Source organism: Corylus avellana, chromosome 1, assembly GCF_965113065.1.
Source record: "Corylus avellana chromosome 1, dhCorAvel1.hap1.2, whole genome shotgun sequence".
In the NCBI taxonomy this organism is placed as follows: domain Eukaryota; kingdom Viridiplantae; phylum Streptophyta; class Magnoliopsida; order Fagales; family Betulaceae; genus Corylus; species Corylus avellana.
The window spans coordinates 22,740,588-22,761,484 of NC_142490.1; the positions used below are offsets into that span (position 1 = coordinate 22,740,588).

Sequence of the window (20,897 nt, forward strand, 5' to 3'; positions counted from 1 at the left end):
ATAAGATCGTTCTATAATGTCTTAATTTCCCATGATAGCTCTCCTTTTCCTTGGAGGTGTTTTTGGCAGACTAAGGCCCCTTTGAGAGTGGCTTTCTTTGTTTGGCCTGCTGCTTTATGTAAGATTCTCACCTTAGATAACTTGATGAAGCGGCATATCATTGTGGTAGATTGGTTTGCTTGTGTAAGAAGAGTGGGGAATCCATAGACCACCTATTACTCCATTGTGAAATAGCTAGTGCCTTATGGAACTCTATCTTCGGCTTGTTCGGTTTAGCTTGGGCCATGCCTTGTCAAGTGAGATATCTCTTCGCTTGTTGGGGAGGGCAATTTGGTAGTCGTCAAAGCAAAGCTGTTTGGAGAATGATTCTGCTTTGGTTGATGTTGTGTATTGGGAGAGAAGGAAATGACCAAAGCTTTGAAGATAGTGAAATGACCGAAGCTTCAAAGGCCTTTTTCTTAATACCCTTTTCCTTTGAATGGCTGCTTATGATTGCTATTATATTTCTAGTTTTCATGACTTTTTGCTGTTTTTTCTTTTTCTGGTTAGGTTCCTCATTGTACACTTAATGTGTACTTGGGTGCGCCCTTTGGTTTAATAAATTTAGATTACTTATCAATAAAAAAAAAAAAAAAAATTAAGCCACATCATGGAAGCATCACCGTACTTCATGGTAGAATGAGTCTTGATTGAAATATTTTTAACTTCTGGGACACAATTACTAACCACTATTGGACTTTGCAGATCTAAAGTTTAATTTAAACTTCTGTTTTGCTTTCTGCACAAAACAATATTTTGGTGGCTTATTCACCTAAAAGTGCCTCGTCATGTGGACAATAATCCAACGAAATATTTCATTTCAGCAAAAGTTTAAGCAACATCAGCCATTTGGTTTGTGGAAGCATCACCCTAATCAATGGTAGAATGGTAGTAAACACTTCTTTGGGGACTTGATCACAATTGATTTACTTTATGGGACAAAATTAGAACCAATATTGGACTTCAGGAACCTAAAATTTGATTTAGACTTCTGTTTTTCTTTTCACACAAATGAATTTTGGTGGCTTATTGACCTAAAAGTGTTGTGCTCTTCTAGACAAACACTTAGCATAACATGGTTGATCTTATCTATGTTGTACATTTTTGTCATGCTGAAGACATAAATATGCTTGCTTTATGTACCCGACTATTCACATTCGTTGTTTAATGCTATTTGCGATCTTTTTGTTTGGATATGATTTCATAGTTGTAATGGATTATTTCGTCCCCTAGATGGATAAATAAATGCAAGGACGTCCTAAACACCCACCTGAGTCCCAAAAATTAGTATAGAAAGAAATGTGTCGAGTAACTTTCTATTCACATGCAGATGACTGACTGTTGACCTATAGGTATTGCATCTTTCTGGACATAGTAAACACAGTTTATTGGTTTATGATTTGGTCAATGGCTGATTCTGTGCTCTTGGTTCAAATATCACAACTGTACCTATCTTTTTACTGGGTCTCTCTCATCTTTTCCTGCCAAGAAAATAATATATTCTAGTCAAACAGAAAATCATTAATGCTTCCAGAATTTGAAAATCTCTATAACCTTTTCTCGGAATCGAACATTTTAATTTACCTCTTTAAGTAGGGATAAAAGTCATATTTTTTTATTCACTTGTGTATATATACTTGAAGTTTTGTGCTTATCAAAAATATTCTTGAAGTTATGTATTTTTTATTCGGAATTCCTTGTGTAAAAAGAATTACCTTAGGCTCTAATCTCTGTGTAATGGTGACTTTGATTTTGTAGTTATTTCAAAAAGTGGGGCTGGACAGGTGGATATTCTCATCTTGGATACATTATATAAGGTCAGTAAATTCTTTTTAATACTTGCGATAGGTAGATGTACATAAAAAAAAAAAAAAACTCATCTATGAATACACATCACTGGCATTGTATTTGGAGGAAGTTCATGAGATGCAATAACAGGATATACACAACAGAAACCCAGACGCTTCAATAGAAATTTTTTTTGCTGACCTGTTTTTTTTTTTAATCTCTTTTTCAATTATTGTTTCTAGTTTCTTCCCCCCTCCTTTTCTCCCTGTGTCTTCCACCCTCCCTCTCTCCCCTACTAAATGTAGTTTCCCTGTTTGGGAAGAGCATTTTGTCTCCTTAAAGTGGGTTTTTAGTGTTTCTTTCCCCATTGTCACTTTTATGTTTCTTCTTTTGTCTATTGAAGTTGTGTAATGACTCTTTTGCTTGTGCCACTTATGGGTGTTCTTGATTTGTAGACAAATTACATTCAAACATCTTGATGAAAACGCTCTTTTGGGTCTGCTAGAATTTGTACACAGCTATAATGCATAATTTTGATAATGCAGCATGGAATGCTATCTTTGTATAATGCAGTATGGATTGCATGCATTGTAGTCAACACTTACTATTTGATATATTGATGCTACAGATCTTTAACCTAGTAATATACTTTGCATGATATCTCGATTATCACCTCATCTTGTCAGTGCTCTTTGTGCAATCTATTAATTGTTATGATATCCTTTTATTAGGATTACATGAAGGAAAATAGTCTAACATATTGTGGATGTGGACGAGAATTTTAAGATAAAAAATGATGAATAAATTTTGTTCTTTAGGCATCTATAAAATCATTTCCTGGTCAGGATAACCCTATCCAATTTGCCTGCGTATTTCATGTCCTTTCCTCTCATGGGGAGCGTTGCAAACCGTATTGAGAAGCTCCAGTGTGATTTCTTATGAGGTGGGTTAGGTGAAGAGTTTAAATATCACTTGGTTAGCTAGTCCAAGGTTTGTTTGCCACGCTCTGAGGGAGGGTTGAAAATTTGGAACTTGCTAGTGTTTAATAGTGCTCTCTTAGGTAAATAGCTTTGGCGCTACGTGCATGAGAGAAAGGCTTGGTGGAGAGTGGTAGTGGACTCTAAATTTGGCAGTTCGTGGGGTCAGTGTTGTTCTATTGAGCCCTAGTTTTTGATATAATCAGTGGTGTGGAGGTGTGACCCTTAAGGAAGCTTTTCTAGATTTATTTGGTATTGCTTATGCAAAGGATGCTTCTATTGCGGAGTACTTGGATTTTTTGGTGGTTCAAATAAGTGGAATGTGAGCTTTGCTAGAGCAACTCATGATTGGGAAGTTGATGTGACATGGCTTATGTCCTTTTAGACAGTATTTTTTAGTCGTTTTGGATTGTCTTGAGTTATACCTAGACATGTAGTTATTAATATGCTGCTTGGTGGAGTACCAGCAGTAGTAGTCAAAGTGTTGCTATGTGGAAGATGGTACCAACATGCCTAGACTATCTTCAAAATTTTGTATCTTCGGATAGTTGTTTATGTTTATCCTTTGACGATTAGTTATAGTGATTTCCTTGTTCTTTTTGCTTATTTAGGTGCTTCCTATTGTGTACTTCTTGTGTACTTAGAAGCGCCTTACACTTTCAATGATATTTGTAAAAATAAAGTCATTTTTCTGGTTGAGACTTGCTTTAAAGGCATTTTTGGCACATGTACAATTTTTTGCCTAGTTTGATCATGACTGCTTTGGGCTTTTTTTCTTACAAATGTATGTCTAGCACTAAAAGAAGCACATTCATTGCTGTAGTCGTTTCTCTTTGTTGGTTTGTATAACCTTGCCAAGGAAATTTAAATGTATGTGGTTATGTGGAAGCTCATAAACATAGATACCGGTATCTGTGTTTGGTGACAATTGATAAAGCTTAAGATTAGTGATTAGATTAGAAATTGGTAAAAGAGATTATTGTGAACAAGTCACAGCAGAATAATGTGTTGGACAACAATTAAGTATGTGATGAGGGTGGATTCGAATCCCTTGGGTGCAAACAATTCTTTGGAGCTATGCCTGTGGCGAACGCGAGTCTTACCCATCCTTTGGGGGAAGGAGGGGAGAGGCGCCTTGCACAGGTTTGGAGTTTGTCCTTTAGGGGTGCATATACGAAGTGGCCTTATCTTGAGAGGTTCCCTTCATCAAAAAGGTATGTGATGAGGGTGGTCAAAGATGTTAATATGCATGTAGAGAACATTTTCAATGGAGTATTCTTCATGTATATCAAGACATCGATAACATAGTGATAAAGTATCATATTATACACCAAAGAAGTTTATTCCTGTTCCACCAGCACATGTTTTTTTGTTAATCTATCTTTATACAACTTGAATATGATCGTTGTTTGGCATAAGAACACACAAATGATAAGCATAGTAGTTTGTTAAAATAATGGCATTTAATATTTGTTCTTATTAATATATTTTATATTTTTTACTTTTTATTTCTATTAATCATTTCTTGTTCATTTTGTTGCTTGGTAAATGGTTCACACACACCACAAGACTTGACCCCATGACCCCACTCATAATCCCATTTTTATGGAGATGGAGGTGCCATTTGGAATTACGGGGCATTGTTTTAAGCTTGAAAGCTCTCCTTATGCTACATGGAAATAGTTGACATAAATTAAGTGGTAAATGTCTTTATGAATTTAAAAGCCTTTGCACTACTGGTATCTGCATTGGTGAAAATTTGCTCTACTATAAGTTGCATTGTTGCATTCTAATATATATATATAGAAGAGAGAGTTGGAGAAGGTGAGAAGAAAAAAAATGAAAAGGTTGGTAAAATTTCAAATAAAATCTCAATATCTAAGAGCACTCTTTCCAACCTCCCTACCTATTTTCTTTCCCTCTTCCCTATACCAGTTGGTTCTGCTAATCGGTTAGACAATGTGCCTAAATTCCATCTTGTTAATTGGAAGAAGGTTTGTACTCCTATTCACAGCTTGGATGGCTAGGGGTCAGGAGCTTGACTACTTTCATTCAGGCTCAATTGGGTAACTGGTTATGGAGGTTTGTTGTGGAGAGAGAGACTTTTTGACATTAGATTGTGGATATTAAGAAGTATGGGAGTTTGGCGGGGAGGATGGTGTACTAAGGGGGTCATTGGAAATTATGGGGGGAGTCTTTAAAAACACATTAGGAGAGGGTGGGATGTTTTCTCTAGTTTTACTAGTGTGGAGGTGGGCGATGGCTCTCGTACCGGGTTATGACATGAGTTATGGTGTGGAAATCATTCTTTGAAGGAATCTTTTCTGGATTTATTTTGCCTTGCGAGGAATAGGGTTGCAATGGTGGCTGACCTTAGGAGTGTTAGCAATGATACGGTTCATTGGGACATTAACTTCACCGGGTTGGTGCATGATTAGGAGGTAGACTCTGTCTCCTCTTTCTTCAATGTTTTGTATTCCTCTAGGGTGGGTTGGGAGGGCGATGATAGGTTTTGTTGGATGTCCTAAACAAGAAGACCTTTTGTGGTCAAATCCTTTTACAAGGTTCTTCTTCATAATGTTGACTCCCATTTCCTTTGGAAGAGCATTTGAAGGACTAAGGCTCCTGTGAGGTTGGCTTTCTTTACTTTGACAGCTTTCCTTGGTAAAATTCTCACTTTGGATAAGTCATATCATAGTGATAGATTATTGGTGTTGTATGTATAAAAAGAGTAGGGAGACCGCGGATCATCTTCTTCTTTATTGTGATGTCGCGAGAGAGTTGTGTATCATGGTATTTCAGATGTTTGTGCTAGAGTGTGTTATGCCTAGATGGGTGGTGGATCTTTTAGCGTGTCGGAATAGAAGGGTCAGTCGGAATAATATCAATATTGTTTGGAATGCAATTCCTTCCTTTCTGATGTAGTGCATTTGGAGAGAAAGGAACCCTCGAAGCTTCGATGATCGAGAGAGAACAAGCTTGGATCTACGAACTTAAAGCTTCCTCCAATCTGTTCATTCCTGCTACCTCTTTTTATATCTGCTCATACATATTTTTCTATTTCATGTTAATATTTTTCTTTTTATGTATTTTGTTTTGCCCTCCCAGGAATTAATCTAATTATATTCTGATTTGCCTTTATTCTTTTTGCAGGATGGATCCCATAATGTTCACCTTTGCTTGCCACAGGTCTGTTTACATGCACAAATTGAACCGTTATATAATTTCCCTTTTGGTCAATATTCTGCTCATGTCACATTAACTAGTTTTGCAGTCACTTGAAGCTGTGAAGAGGATCTGTCCTAAGCGAGCCCTGTTTATTGGTATGACTCATGGTTTTGATCACCACAAGGACAATGAGTTTCTGATGGAATGGACTAAAAGGTACAAATTCACTCTCTTTCTTGGTAGTCAATCACAATCTCATGGTCTAAATGCATTTATGTAATAATTGACCTGACTTGGCTGTTGACCTTTAATGTGTATTGATTATAGTTTTCTATTCTCTTCTCTTATGATTGCCCTAGGCATATGGTAGTAAAGTTAGAAGATCCCTTGCAATTGGTGTAGTAAGATTTTAGAAAAATATTAGATTTGCAACTCTTTTACAGCTCGTTGACACGTGTCCACATGTGATTGACGGGCGCTAATATATATATATATATATATATATATATATTGACATGGCTTCCATTGCAGGCTAACATATGTCAACAAGTTGTAAAAGAGTAGTAAAATAATTGTAGGTGAAGCATTACTCAAGATTTTATTATGCACTGTGTCTGTAGATGCTGGAAATATCATAAAGGTACTCATCTTCTGTTTTTCCATCAAATGTATTCAGGGAAGGAATTCCTGTGCAACTTGCGCATGATGGTTTGAGAATCCCCATAGCCCTATGACAAGGTAAGGCAATTCCCTTAAAACTCTGAACTGTCTTTCTCCTCATTTAGCAAGTAGGTTCATAATTATTTAGTTATAGGAAATATATTTCACGATAGAACTTCTTAGCTACATAACTTGAATGGTGTGACTTCCAAATTGTTGCAACGTGAACAAGATTTTGACTCCATCATCCCCAATTTAAAGATAATGGGACTATGCCCCTGTGTATTTGGTGCAAGATGTGCCCCCCCTCCCCCCATAATATCACTTGATTGGTTAACCAAAATATATCCATAAGAAGATTTAGCAAGAAGCTAAGATATAATTAGGCCTAATTACAAGGAGTAAATTGTGATCTACCCAGAAACCTATCCGAACTGGACCCAATAAATTTGAAACCAGTGCACAAGTTAGCAGTTCTTTGTATCCATAATTTCTACTAAGCAAAATTTAATGAATATAATTTTTAATACTTTGTATGTAGGTTAGTGCATGAAAAAAAAAAGGGTGAAAAAAAAGTGTTTAAGATGGAAAGAGAAGTGAGTATCAGTGTTTAGAAGACTAGAATTTTGAGTTATGTGGTTGACAATAATGGCAGAAAATAAATTATCTGAATAAAGACGAAATTCATATACACTTTTTTGGTATAAGAAGGAGATTCGGCACCTCTAGTTAATGGATTTTTTTTTTTTTTTTTTTTAACCTTGTTACTTCATATTTCTATCAATACTTAATTGGTTCATTTGGGGTAAATTTTCTAGTCATTGAAAAATAGGTTGGCGTGAAAATGCACATCCATGGTGCACCCATATGCTTGACTAATACCGTCTCTTGACCCGAGTCCATACTATGAAACAAGTAATAAATTGGAGTAATGTTATAAGGAGGACTAAAAGCCTCTCAAATATGATGTGACTTTTAAAATCACCAATAAATCAAAATTCAACAGTAATTTTAAAAATCATATCACATTTGAGCATTACTCAATAATTACCCCTAAATTTTATGTTGCGGCTTTTATTTAGGTGGTGTTTTTGTCATGAGTATTATCATTCACAAAAAATTTTGACGAGCAAAGGCTTATTGAATTCAATATAATCTTTTAATTTTATTTGTCTTTATCAGGGAAAAGAAGCTCCATAAAGATCTTCAGACTTTGTGAAAGATGTTTTCTAGAGATGTTATATTGTAAGACCACTCAAATTATAGAAGGAATAAAGTAAATTTACCATGCTTGCCACTACTATCAATTCAATTGGAGAGATCACTGTTTGGATTTGATATAGATATAAAGATTGATTAGATGATTTATGAAAGCTTTACTGTTTTTATTGGAAGAAAATAGAAGCCTACTATGACTATTTGTTTCCTCTAATTTTCAGTGTTCTTTCTCCACACATGCAGGTGGTGAAAGAAGCCTTTTGATTTGATCAAAAATATTAGTTATGTTAATCGGTAAGTTCTCTAAACATTTTAAAAAGTGAAATCGAATTCGACCTTCAATATGGATGGGGGTTTTGTGAAGCCAATAGACTAATAGGCCTTTTCTTCATATTAGCAATTTCAACGCATTGACTAGGTGAAAGAATTTCCTCTAAAACCCAAGGTCTATCAAACTTTGGTAAAGCTAGCAATTTTTTATATGATATTTGAATCCGGTACAAATTTAACATTAAATTAGCGGGCTGAGGTTTTGCATAATCGGCTTCGAGTCAATTTGGGTCAACATGAATTAACTCGTTTAATAAATGTGTCAATCCCGAGTTAACTCACTTAACCTATAAGTGACCTATATAACTTGTACTTTTTTTTTCTTTTCTTTTCCTTTTTTTTTTTACAATTAATAAACTTAACCCAAAACACTAAAATTATATAAATTAATTTTATTCACATATTCATAATTTTTTTATGCATTTAAATTTATATACAAGTCGAAATGGCTACACTGGGATCAACCCAACACAGCCTATTTATGAAACAGGTTATACATGTCATATCGTGTCCTGTCAGGGTTAAGGAGTTTAACCTATTTAACTAAATAGATTGTGTTTAGATTGACCTATATCAACTTAATCCCTTAGTTAATCCAGCATGCCAATACAAATTGTCAGTCATGTATATTGTCAGTGTTTATAAAGTTTACCAAGGTTGGGTGCTAGTAGAGGAGAATGCAAAGGGAATGCCTCAATTTTTTTATTTTTTTATTATTATTATTATTATTTTTTTATTTCTTTTGCCCTAGTGGAAATGGAATTGAAATCACCTTAAGCATATAGGAACATCTCCAGCAGTGTTTCTAAACTAGCTTTTTAGTTAAATTTAGCTATTTTGTTAACTTTTCTTGTTCCAACAGATACTGTAAAATAGAAGGTTTTCTTACTATTGCTACAGTAGACTTTCATATTCACAAGTTACTGTAGCAACTTGTAAGTAATATTTTATTATATTTGCTCTTTCTTTCTATTTTTTTAATCTTTTCTCTCTCCTTCTCTCTTTATCTCTTTTTATGGGGAAAACAAGGAAATGATAAAAAAAAATTAATAAAATAATATTTAATTAGAGTAGATAGTTAAAATAGATGTTCTTGTTGGCGTGTGTAGTGAAAAACTAGTAGCTAAAATGAAAAAAAGTTTTATTTTGAGTAGTAAAATGAAAACTCTTGCTGGAGATGCTCTAAGGGATCTGCCAAGTAATTTGCAAAACTGTCTAGTACCTATCAAAATTCTTCTTTCATATTCAAGTTGGTGGATGGGTTCGAAGAATCTAGTCATCTGTTCATTTTCTCACAGCTGTTGAAGCCATAAGGACATAATTGATACGAAAAAATTAAATTAGAAATTGGAACAAAAAAAAAAAAACGGAAGAGCATTTGGCAAATTTTTTTTTTTTTTTTTTTTTTTTTTTTAAAAAAAAAACACATTAATTATCATTAGCGACGACTCGAAATGTCATCGCTAGTGATCCTATAATTAGCAATGACTTTGTCGTCAGCAAATGTCATCCCATTAGTGACAACATTTTGAGTTGTCGCTAATGATAAACACATAAGCGACATCTGTCATAATTGATAAGGTGATAATAACGACGACAAGCATCTAATGTAAGGTATTTTTAGCAACCACATTCAACATTATTAGCAACAATGATTGTCGTCGCTGATTATCAGCGACCACTAAGAATGTCGTCGCTAATGAATCTTTAGTGACAAGGTATCTACGACCATAGTAGAAATAACAAATGTTGTCATTACTAATCATTAGCAACCAAAATCGTGCCTTAAGCAAGGACATTGTGCTCATGGTTTTCCCATCCATTGATTTTTTAACATACTGTTTTTATTTTTAATTTATTTGTGATTTGCTTCTCCATTGGTATTGATTAGTAAAATCTTGCTCTCTCAAGCAGTATCGTCCTAATGACATTCAAAAGCAGTATTGTCCGAATCACTTTACGTTGATTAGTAAAGTCTTGCTCACAATGTCAATCAAAAGTAAATGAAAGTCATTTTAAAGATAAATAAATTTGAAGAAGATTGTTAAAGCAGGAATATTTGTGGGATTCTCATTTATACATGAAATTTCCTATTTCTGGACTCACCATTCTTTTTATTTATTATTATTATTATTATTATTATTTTTTTTTTTTTTGTGGTGGTTAATTAGGGAGTTTAGTATCCAACACGTCTGTTTTGTGATCATGAATTGGGAAAGTGCTACATTTTTTTTTTTTTTGGAGTACAAACAGGAACGGAAAAGGGATAGAAATTACAGAAGAATTGTCGGGCAACCAACAATAAACCCCAATGCAACATACTCAATGCAGTAAACAAAAATTAAAAGGGAATGTGTAAGATAAATGACACAGTCCTAGGAGTTCTTGGAGCAAAGGCCAAGACATGCCGCCACTAAAGGCGGCATAACCACTTGAATAGGCCTCCATCGGAGTGAGAACCACAGTAATGAAGAAGGCACTAAGAGAAACTGGAACAAGGCCACTGAGGGAAGGCACTAACTAGGTGAGCAGAAAACACCACAAAAACAAAAAAAACCAAAAAATTACACAGGAAATAAAAAAAAAATACAAATACAAATACAAAAACACCACCAAACACCCTAAATACCCTAATAAATATTTTCAAAATCATTAAATAGGCCACGATAGAGACCCAGAAAAGGCCCAAATGACTAAAGTATGCCCAAAAAGGCGTATTACCTAGTCAAACCTGACTGCATTGCTCGTAGCTATCACTAACGCCTCTGTTTCTGATTTTTATGTGCTCGTCTTCCATGATTTTCTAATATAAAGTTGAGGGAACATCTTGAAAAAAATATCATCAGCAAATTGGAAGTAGCATATCCTCCACCTCTTCCAAAACATAAGAGGCCAAATAACAATCCCAAAGCCAAAAATAAATCCAAATTCAACACTTCAAAAGTTCCAATCAATTCTTCTCTCAAAATCCAAATGTGTTTCTTTAGATGTTGGATGTGACAATTCCGACTCTTCAGGTGTGCATTTTTCCTTCAAAGGAAAGCCACATAATCCTATGTTTCCTTCATAGGAACTTTTTGAGAAAGTTGCAAATTGTTCGATCAGTGGAATCTTTCCTCCCAATTGATTGAATGAAAGGTTAAGAAATGATAGGAAAATAAGACCTTCTGCAAGTTGGATTGGAATCTCACCAGTAAACTTGTTGCTTGACAAGTCCAATGATTCAAGATAAGTCAATTTTCCTATAGATTGTGAGATTTGCCCAGTGAAAGCATTATGAGACAAGTTGAGGCTACGTAGTGATTTGAGTTCTCCTATTTCTCTAGGTATATGCCCGTCAAAACGGTTACATGAGAAGTCAAAGGAGGTGAATATAGTTAGGATCTTCACCAGCTCTACTTGGGCACCTTTGATGGTAATTGTAACCATATTTTGATAATAAATATTCACCACATCTTCATAACTATAAGGTTGCCCAGAACCAATCTTAGCAACTCCATAACTAGTAAAAGCATAAAAGGAGGAATTATCCACAAATCGGAGGGGACTAACCTGATATTGGGCCTCATTTCTTTCATCCGTTATTACCTTCCAATCAGAAAAGTATTTTATTGGAAGCTTACCAGTGAAATTGTTTGCAGCTAGGTCTACAATTTGAAGCATTGACCACGAAGCATTAGGCACTGGACAATCAATGGGCCCGTAAAATTTGTTAGATCGTAGAACAAGAATGTGCAACATAGATATGTTCTTCAAGTAACATGGGAAGACATCCTCGATGTGGTTGTTCCTGAGGTCTAAAACTTCCAAAGATGTGCATCTAGCCAGAGATTTTGGCAGCTTTCCTTGCAGTTGGTTATCATTGAGATATAAAGTTTGTAAGCTACAATTTCTTGGAAATGAATTAGAAATTACACCAGTGAGATTGTTTTTCCTTAGATTCAGCACTCCTAAACCTCGATGCCACATGACGTCATGAGACTCACTCATCTTAAATAGGCATTGGGGAATCGTACCACTCAATGAATTATTAGACAAATCTAGAAGACGAAGATTTGTAATATTGCATATTGATTCAGGGATGCTCCCATAAAATTTATTGCTTGAAAGAGAGAGGAAAGAAGTGAAACCAAATGAATTACCAATGCTAGGTGGTATGACAGAGCTGAAATTATTCCTCGAAAAATCCAAGTATATAGCATGTTTTGGGAAAGCCAAGAGTTGCCCTTGAAGTTGGTTGGAGTGAAGGTCTAAGACTCTCAAATTAGACATGCCGAGTAAAGGCAAATCTAAAGTCATCAGGTAGTTATACGAGAGATTCAATGTGTAGAGATAAGGAAGATTCCAAATCCAATTTGGTATCTCCCCATGAATCTCATTGTTTGAAAGGTCTAGAGCTAATAATGCAGATTGATTTCTCAAGAAGTGAGGAAATGTTTTCAACTTGTTATAAGCCAAACCCAGGTATTGGAGAGACCGAAGACATGAGAGGCTGCTTGAATTGTCGAGCCCATCTGAGATGGATTCATTGGTCAGGTCGAGGATGATAACACGACTCCCGTTGCAAATTACGCCTTCCCATGAACAGCAATCGACACTTTGATTCCAGTACACCAGTTTTGTGGATAAAGCATTGTCAAATACGAGGCTGTTCTTCCACTGGAGCAACAAGGATTGCTCATCTCCAAGACATTGGGAGAAGTCTGGGAAGAAGTATATGTCATCATCCTTCTGTCCAGACGACATAGAGATGCAGAATATGAAGATCAAGAAAAGGCATGAAAAGAGTACTGGAATTCTCATTGAAGGCTGCAAAAAAGAAACACCCACACAATAATAATTAGTTGAAGAATAAACCAATTTAATTACTAGTAAGTTCAAGAAATAGTAGATTACATTTTGACAGAAGAGAAACCCACACAAATTTGGCAACTCTTTGCTTCAACAGTAAGGAAGAATGATGAGAGTGGATCTACGAGTGTATATTGGAATGCTATTTATTATACAGCCGAGGGACAAAGAAACAGGCGCGTGATTTCTCAGAAACCGACTCGTTTTCAGCACCTTTCCACAATAAAGCAATAGACGCGTTTTCCTACTCTGTAGCAATTAGCAAATGATTGATGCCATGATTTTGTGTTGATTATTTTGCGATGATTATTTTTATTTAAATAGTAATAAAAAAGTAATTAATGTGAGGTAAAAAGTAAAAACGTTGAGAGTTAAATTTGTTTGATAAATAATAAATGATTCTTACCAAACGGAGCCTATCCCAAGGCCTGATAGTCCCGTGAGTTTTTTAATTCTTTTCTGAATTTTTAACTATTCTTTTTTAGTTTGGGGGTAAAAGGAAGAAAGTAATACGTGGGATTTATCAACTAAATTGAAAGAGAGTTTTAGATTTTTTGTGTGAAAAAAGTGTTTTTTTTTAATTAAAAATTGTTTGATTAACTCCATAATTGCGTCGTATCCCACACACAATAATGGTTTGCTTGACTTAAAGTCTTCCAATGGGTCTCCAGGAGAAATAGAATTGGACGCATTTCCTAGAGCATATGCTAGATATGTTCTAAATAATTTTTTATAGTTAAACATAATTATTATGAGCTAATTTTCTCTTCCTGCCGACACTTCAAAATAAAATTTTTACTAAAATTTACCATTCTAACAATAAACTTTTTTTTATTATTTTTCTCTCATTTCTCTCTCTCTCTCTCTCCCTCCCTCAGAATAAGAGATAAAAAAATAAAAACAATATTTAAAGAAACTCAAGAGTTGAATAAATGTTTCTGCCGGAGATTGCAGTAAAACATTAGAAGCAAAATACAAAAAGTTTTATTTTGAGCAGCTAAAATGCCTATCATTATTGAAGATGCTCTAAGAGCATTCACATTCGACTCAACAAATATTTAGCTAAAAGATCACATTCTTTCTATTTTAGCATTTTAGCTATTCACTTTCACTTTTTCATTTAAATATTCTTTCTCCGACAATCATATTTTTTAAAAAAAAAAAAAAAATTTGTCATTTCTTAATTGTCATATTTTTCTAAATTTGGCTTTTACTAACGATTATATTTAAAAAAAAAAAAAAATTATTTTCATAATGGTCATATTTTTTTTCTTATTTTGTATTTTTAAAAATTTTAATAGTATATTAATCCATTTATTGAATAATATTAAGGAATTTAATAACACCCATGCCAAAAAAACAAAAGACTGAACAAAAATTGCAAATTTGATGATACCCATCAGTTCAAATATGCAAAATAACTTTGATTTCAAGATAACTAAAACCCTTCACAAACGTATTAGATACTGTGAGGCTATTTTTTTTTTTTTTTTAGTAGAGGAATGATAAAAGTATTTTTTATTAGAGGAGAGAGAAAATAACAATTTTTTTTTTTTTTTTTTTTTTAATTAGATAAGATATTGATTGTTGAGCTACATAGCACTGTAAGTGTAATTGCTCAACAATTGGTTGGCTACTTTGTTGAACCGGTTGAGAAAAAGGGGAGACGCTTCTTAAGTCTTAACAAAGCTAGCCAAGTTACCAAACCGCGTCAAAAGTCTTCAAAAAGCCTCTTTGCAGAAGAAAAAAACAAATGGAGTGGGAGAGACGCTCCTTACCATTTTTTATCAATTAGGAGAAAAAACAAAAAATGAACAAATTGCACTATCCTTTGAAATGCTTAATTTATATATCTTTTGGTCCTCTTCTTGTATTGGGCCTTTTGGACCTCAAAAGAGTTCTTAGCTAGAAAAAGCATGTGAAGTTTTTTTAACTAATAATTTATTATTTATATTAATTTTTAGGTAGAAGATGATAATTACAATAACTAATAATTTGTGTTGAGATACATCTACTAATAATATTTTTTTAAAAAAATTAAAAATTAAAAATGGTAAATACATTGAATGCAATTGGGTCATGTTTAAGTAGCGACTCTATTTGACATATATATATATATATTTTGCAATTATCTACATTCTTTTTGTAAGTTAATCCATCTTTCTAAAGCTATGAAGGGTATTTTGATAATTCAATTTCTATCATTTTTAGGTATTATTTTTTACATTCTTATAGCATGTGAGGTCATAGTTATATTGAACTTACAAGAGCAACTTTTACATGTAAGAGCAACAATTTTTTATAGTTCAGGAGGGACATTGTTAATTGAGTGGTAATTTGAGGGGGTTATGTAGACTTTCCCCTAAAATTTATTCTTACAATCCATAAAAAATTATTATTATTATTTGAATTCATATATAAGTCGAAACACGTCGTATTTGGGTCAATCCAACGCAACTTGTTTATCAAATGTATTATATGGTTCATGCTGTATTGTGCCACCCTTTATTTAAATTGGTTGTATTATGATGTAAGGAATTTGACTTGTTTAGCTAAATAAACCATGTCATATTGGGCTGATCCGTGAGTCAACTCGACTCGACATAAACATGACACACCATAGGCAAAGCTGTATGTTGTAGGTGTTTATAAATTTTACCAAGAATGCAAAGGGAAGGCCTTCCTTTTCTGTTTGCCCTAGTGAAACTAGAATTGGGATTTGGGATCACCTTGAGCATATAAGAGGAATTTGCAAAACTGTCTAGTCTCTATCATCTTAGGCCTTAAATTACAATAAACATGTAGAGTTGGTGGATGGGTTCAAAGAAGCTAGCCTAATGGTGTACTAAGGGGGTCATTGGAAATTATGGAGTGAGTCTTTAAAAACACACTAGGAGAGGGTGGGATGTTTTCTCTAATTTTATTAGTGTGAAGGTGGGCGATGGCTCTCGTACCGGGTTATGACATGAGTTATGGTGTGGAAATCATTCTTTGAAGGAATCTTTTCTGTATTTATTTTTCCTTGCAAGGAATAGGGTTGCAATGGTGGCTGACCTTAGGAGTGTGAACAATGATACGGTTCATTGGGACATTAACTTCACCGGGTTGGTGCATGATTAGGATGTGGACTCTGTCTCCTCTTTCTTCAATGTTTTGTATTCCACTAGGGTGGGTTGGGAGGCGATGATAGGTTTTGTTGGATGTCCTAAACAAGAAGACCTTTTGAGGTCAAATCCTTTTATAAGGTTCTTCTTACTAATGTTGACTCCCCTTTTCCTTGGAAGAGCATTTGAAGGACTAATTAAGGCTCCTTTGAGGTTGCTTTCTTTACTTTGGCAGCTTTCCTTAGTAAAATTCTCACTTTGGATAATCTTCACAAGTGTCATAACATAGTGATAGATTGGTGTTGTATGTATAAAAAGAGCGGAAAAACCATGGATCATCTTCTTCTTCATTGTGATGTCGCAAGAGAGTTGTGTATCATGGTAAAGAAGAAAGGAACCATCAATATTGTTTGGAATACAATTCCTTTCTTTCTAAGAGCATTCCCAGCAGCTTCCCTATAAGGGGGTCTGTTCCCTATGTTTAGGGAATATGTCCAAAAAATCACAAAAAACGTCCCACAGCAGATTCCCTAAATGGTTCCTTAAACCATCAGATGCTACAGTGGAACCTAATATATTGGGCTCCACTGTAGCAATCCTAAGGCTTATTAAATTGAAAAATAAATCTTTCTCTCTCCTGTCAGCACAAGTCTCAACGCAACGCAAGCTCTCTCTTTCCTGTCCAACACGCCACCCATCTCGCTCAATACAAGCTCTCTCTGCGAAAATTCCGTCTTCTTCAACCTCTCAAGTTTCATCTGTTCTACACAAGGTAGAGAGGAGACCGAAAAGAGAGAAAATTCGAGATTGAGAGAGAATGGTGAGCGTTCTGTTCAAGCCGAGAGAGAGAGACTGAAGAACGGTGGTTGAGCCACCGTCGTCGTGGAGTGGGCAGCGCCTGGGCAAAGCTGAACCAGTCCTTTTCCGGCGAGCGTAGTGTCCAGCTCAGAAAGGTTCGTTCTTCGATTGGAAGAAAGGTTCATTCTTCCCTTTTGTTCGATTTCTCCTAAATATGGGTTTGTCTTCTCCTAAATGTTCATTGCTCTGTAATCAAATGTTTTGAAATTATTTTGTATATAGAATTCTTATATTTATTGAGAAGGTTTGAGAAACCTTGGAGAGGAAGAGAAGTAAAACGCTTTCAAATCCCAGCCTAATTTTGGTGTTCTTGTTGTTCTTTATGGCTAGGAGTTGGCTTTGATATTCACAGGGCATTTTGCTATTATTGCTTTGTGCTTAGCCAATTCCTTATATTCATCTGGGTGGCGATTAAAGCCCTGATTTTAGACTGAATTATTCTACAAGTTAGGGTTATTGATTTCCGTCCTTGCTGTATGACACTTTCTTTGTGGGGCTGTGGATTTTCTTGATTAAATGATGGGTTTTCTAGTTAAATTTCATCGGTGTATGTTAAACTCCAAGTTATGTATGTTAAACTCCAAGTTACTGGTTATTTGTTTATTGCTAATAGACTCTGGGGGGGCTTCAATGGCTTTTTTTATTCTTCTCCGTTTTGAAATATTGAATGACATGTTTTTTGTGGTTTCAAGAATCAATTAGATGGATTTCATGAAAAAGGAAAAAGAACGAAGGGAGGAAAGGCATCATAAGGAGATCTTCAGTAAAACCTAGACTGTGTTCGACTTACTGTGTTCGACTTACTGGTTTCAGTAAAACCTAGATCTTCAGTAAAACTAGAATCAATTAGATGGACTTCCCACAATTACTGGTTTTAGAAATTGTCACTTTAGAGCTGCATGAATTATTTTTCTATATTTGGTTCTTGGTGTTCATTGGAAGCGTCTCTTGAGGAAATTGGTTATATACTTGGGTCAGATTGTTGGGGAGGTTAGATGGGTGTGAGATCAGATTTGTTGTCATTGTGGATTTGTTGGGGTAGTTGGGGTAGATATCCTCTTCTTCCTCAAGTTTTGTAGAGCCTACATTTTCTGCAATTTGCAGTGATATGTAAAGTGCCACACACCTCCCATCTTAAATGTGTATTTACATTGTTAATCGAACCCAATAAATTAGGGTAGTAGATCCCACATTGTAGCTAGCACCATAGATTGAATAATGTGTTGCTTCAATTTAAATTTACAGCTTAGTCTTTGAGTGCTTTTGTACCCTTTGATTTCCCAAGCCAAAAGTGCATCTTTGAATATCATTTAGAGTTTATTCTCCTTATTGTTAAGGGACTGGTTCAAGGCAAATTAGGATGTTATGTGTACATCTTTAATGTTACATGGATCCATGAATGGAACCAAATTTATGATATTTTTAGTTCCTTTTTTTTCATTCAGCTACTTGCACTCATGGACTCACAAGAGGGGTTGCAAGAGTTCAATGAAACTCCTTCCCAAAGCTTCACCATGCTCTTACAAGAGGGGCGTCAATACAACAATGAAAATCCACCCCAACCTAAAAAGAAGTCTACTACTAAAAAAACAAACTTCTCAATAGAAGAAGACGTTTTACTAGTAAAGGCTTGGCTCAATACTGGCCTTGATCCAATTCAAGGGAATTCTCAAAAAAGCACCAAATTTTGGGATAGGATTTTGGAGAACTATAATGAGAACAAGAAAGAAACCACTGTAGAACGGACTGCACATTCTTTATCAAATCGATGGTCTTTCATCCAAAAAGTCATCAACAAATTCTGTGGGTACTTAGAACAAGTTGAACATAGGAATCAAAGTGGTATTGGTGAGCAAGATAAGGTATAAATGATTTCTTACTAGTAGTGTAAATTAGTCATTTATTTGATTCAAGATTTTAATCATTTTCATTTTCTGAATTTTCTTTTAGATCAATATGGCAAAGGCTATGTACCAGGAGTTGAATAACAATGCCATATTTCAATTTGAACATTTGTGGAATATGTTGAAGACAGTACCGAAATGGAAGAAATATATGTTGACTCAATCAGATTTGAAAAGGAAATGCCTTGATACAAGTACTTCTTATCCGCTAGATGTTATACATTTAGGGGAAGATAACAATGATCAAGATGTACATGTAGCCTTGGAGAGACCTATAGGCAAGAAGGCTGCAAAAGAGAGAGAGAGAAAAAGAAAGAGCAACAATTGTGGAGAGAAAGAGATTGTGATGGAGGTTTTGAGTGGATTAGCGGAAGCGAAGAAGAGATTACATGAGGAGAGAAAGAAAGAGATCGATACGACAAAGGAGGAGATCATTCGTATTGAGAAACAAAAGCTTGAGGTTGAACTTAGGAAAGAGGAAAGGGAGCAAAAGAAAGAAGAATTTGAGAAACAAAAGCTTGAGGTTGAACTTAAGAAAGAGGAAAGGGAGCAAAAGAAAGCAGAATTTGAAAAACAAAAGCTTGAGGTTGAACTTAGGAAAGAGGCAAGGGAACAAAAGAAAGAAGAAAGAGAAATTATGATGATGGATACAAGCCACTTGTCTAAAATGCAGTTTGAATATATTCAATCTCTCCAAATGGAAATCATTGAGAAGCGTAGTAGTAAATAGTCATCGGTCTTTGGGTATTATTTTGTCATCTTTTTGTTCAGTGACTATTTTGCTATTGAAAGTAAGAATAGCACAGACCTCTTTGTTGCACATTGATTAAAGCTAAGAATGCTTGTGTTGTTTACATGTATGAAGATCTTCTTTGATGAGGTTCTAACTGAAGGTGTAGCATTTGTGTAATTTTGTAAATCAATGTATCAAGTTCCTTTTCTTTGTGTGCAAAGGCAGTGAAAGCAATCGATCATTCTCTCTAAAATTGTCCCATTTCTTTGATGCGCAATTGGGTATATTCTTTTTCAGGTATTACCGTATTACTATCTATAAATTCTCCAAAATTGAGTGCGTTATTGCTAATTGTTTGTAAATATGTGAATGTTTATCCTAATTTTTTTTTTTTTTTTTTCATGTTGTTTTTGTTATCGAATTTTTAGAATTTGGTTCCAATGAAGGAAGCCATCAACGGTGAACGGGGAGAGCCAAGCGTACCGTTGGTTGTAAGTATAACCGTCTCAAACTTTTCTTGACGGTCGTTAGTTTCAAGAATTTTTGTAAATTTCTTGTAATAGTATTAATATTTGGATGTAATTTAGGATCTGTGTTTGCCGTTTGGTCGTGTTGAATTGTGCTTTGGATTTTGGATTAAGATGGAATTGTGAGGGGACCTTACGTGGAAATCTTGGAAAATAGGCCTTGAAGTCGGGATTTTTTAATTCCTTGGAATTTATTTTTCGTAGCAGTCATTTTCAATTCTTTTAGTGTTACTTTGCAAATGTTCGTGGTTTCAGAGTTATGCAGAAAAGTTTGTTAATTTGGCATTTTTCTTGTTTGCCAATGCACTGCAGCATACCTTGTTACTTCATTGATGTGGGTGTTTCTTGAAGTGAACCCTTGGTTCTTCAGGAACTGTCGATATTGCTTTGCTTTTCACCAAAGTTGTAGCTAGGTGAATTGGGTTGAGTAAAAATGTGTTCGCTATTTGTTAGATTTGAGAATAAGGTGTCACCGAAGGGTTTAAGTAGTGGGAAATCATGTTTAGGTCCCAAGGGTAGCTCCACTTGGGGTCAATTACTTATATTTTAGTAAGCTGGGTGACTTGGCTGCCTTTTATGAGAATTGGGTATTTAATTTTTTGGTTTGGCCGGTCTTGATGGAGAATTTGTGAAAGATGGCTCTGCTTACAGTAGTGATGTTAGAATTTTGTTTTAGAATTAAGTGTCTGCATTTTAAAGAAAAACATTTGTTCTTAGAATAATGGAGGAGCATGTGAATG

The 20,897-nt window shown here is 34.9% G+C and overlaps 2 protein-coding genes and 1 pseudogene across 4 annotated transcripts in view; 2 read left to right on the forward strand and 1 right to left on the reverse strand.

Moving 5' to 3' along the window:
- The window catches only part of LOC132172160 (Metallo-hydrolase/oxidoreductase superfamily protein), a 41,386-nt gene that overhangs the window by 6,326 nt on the left and 14,163 nt on the right, over nt 1–20,897 (forward strand). For 2 of the 3 annotated variants that reach the window (XM_088517595.1, XM_088517589.1), the window contains exons 6-9: nt 1,798–1,856; nt 5,958–5,993; nt 6,079–6,188; nt 6,649–6,710. In XM_088517595.1, the coding sequence (XP_088373721.1) occupies nt 1,798–1,856; nt 5,958–5,993; nt 6,079–6,188; nt 6,649–6,706 (263 nt within the window). In that variant the 3' untranslated portion in view covers nt 6,707–6,710. Of the gene's footprint in view, nt 1–1,797; nt 1,857–5,957; nt 5,994–6,078; nt 6,189–6,648; nt 6,711–7,814; nt 8,054–20,897 lie in introns of those variants that run through there. The other variant, XM_059583611.2, reaches the window with a different exon arrangement.
- LOC132169475 (receptor-like protein 54) lies at nt 10,959–13,136 on the reverse strand (annotated as a pseudogene).
- Nucleotides 16,890–19,627, forward strand: LOC132174498 (glutathione S-transferase T3-like). The gene is made up of 4 exons (XM_088517598.1): nt 16,890–17,088; nt 18,439–18,855; nt 18,944–19,357; nt 19,484–19,627. Exons 2-4 carry the CDS (start codon nt 18,451–18,453, stop codon nt 19,625–19,627), a joined length of 963 nt encoding a protein of 320 aa, XP_088373724.1. The 5' UTR covers nt 16,890–17,088; nt 18,439–18,450.

Coding starts and splice junctions, on each gene's coding strand:
- LOC132174498 (XM_088517598.1), top strand. CDS start 18,451: ATGGACTCACAAGAGGGGTTGCAAGAGTTCAATGAAACTCCTTCCCAA. Junction 18,856..18,943: donor GTATTGGTGAGCAAGATAAG/GTATAAATGATT, acceptor ATTTTCTTTTAG/ATCAATATGGCAAAGGCTAT. Junction 19,358..19,483: donor TTGAGAAACAAAAGCTTGAG/GTTGAACTTAGG, acceptor CAAAAGCTTGAG/GTTGAACTTAGGAAAGAGGC.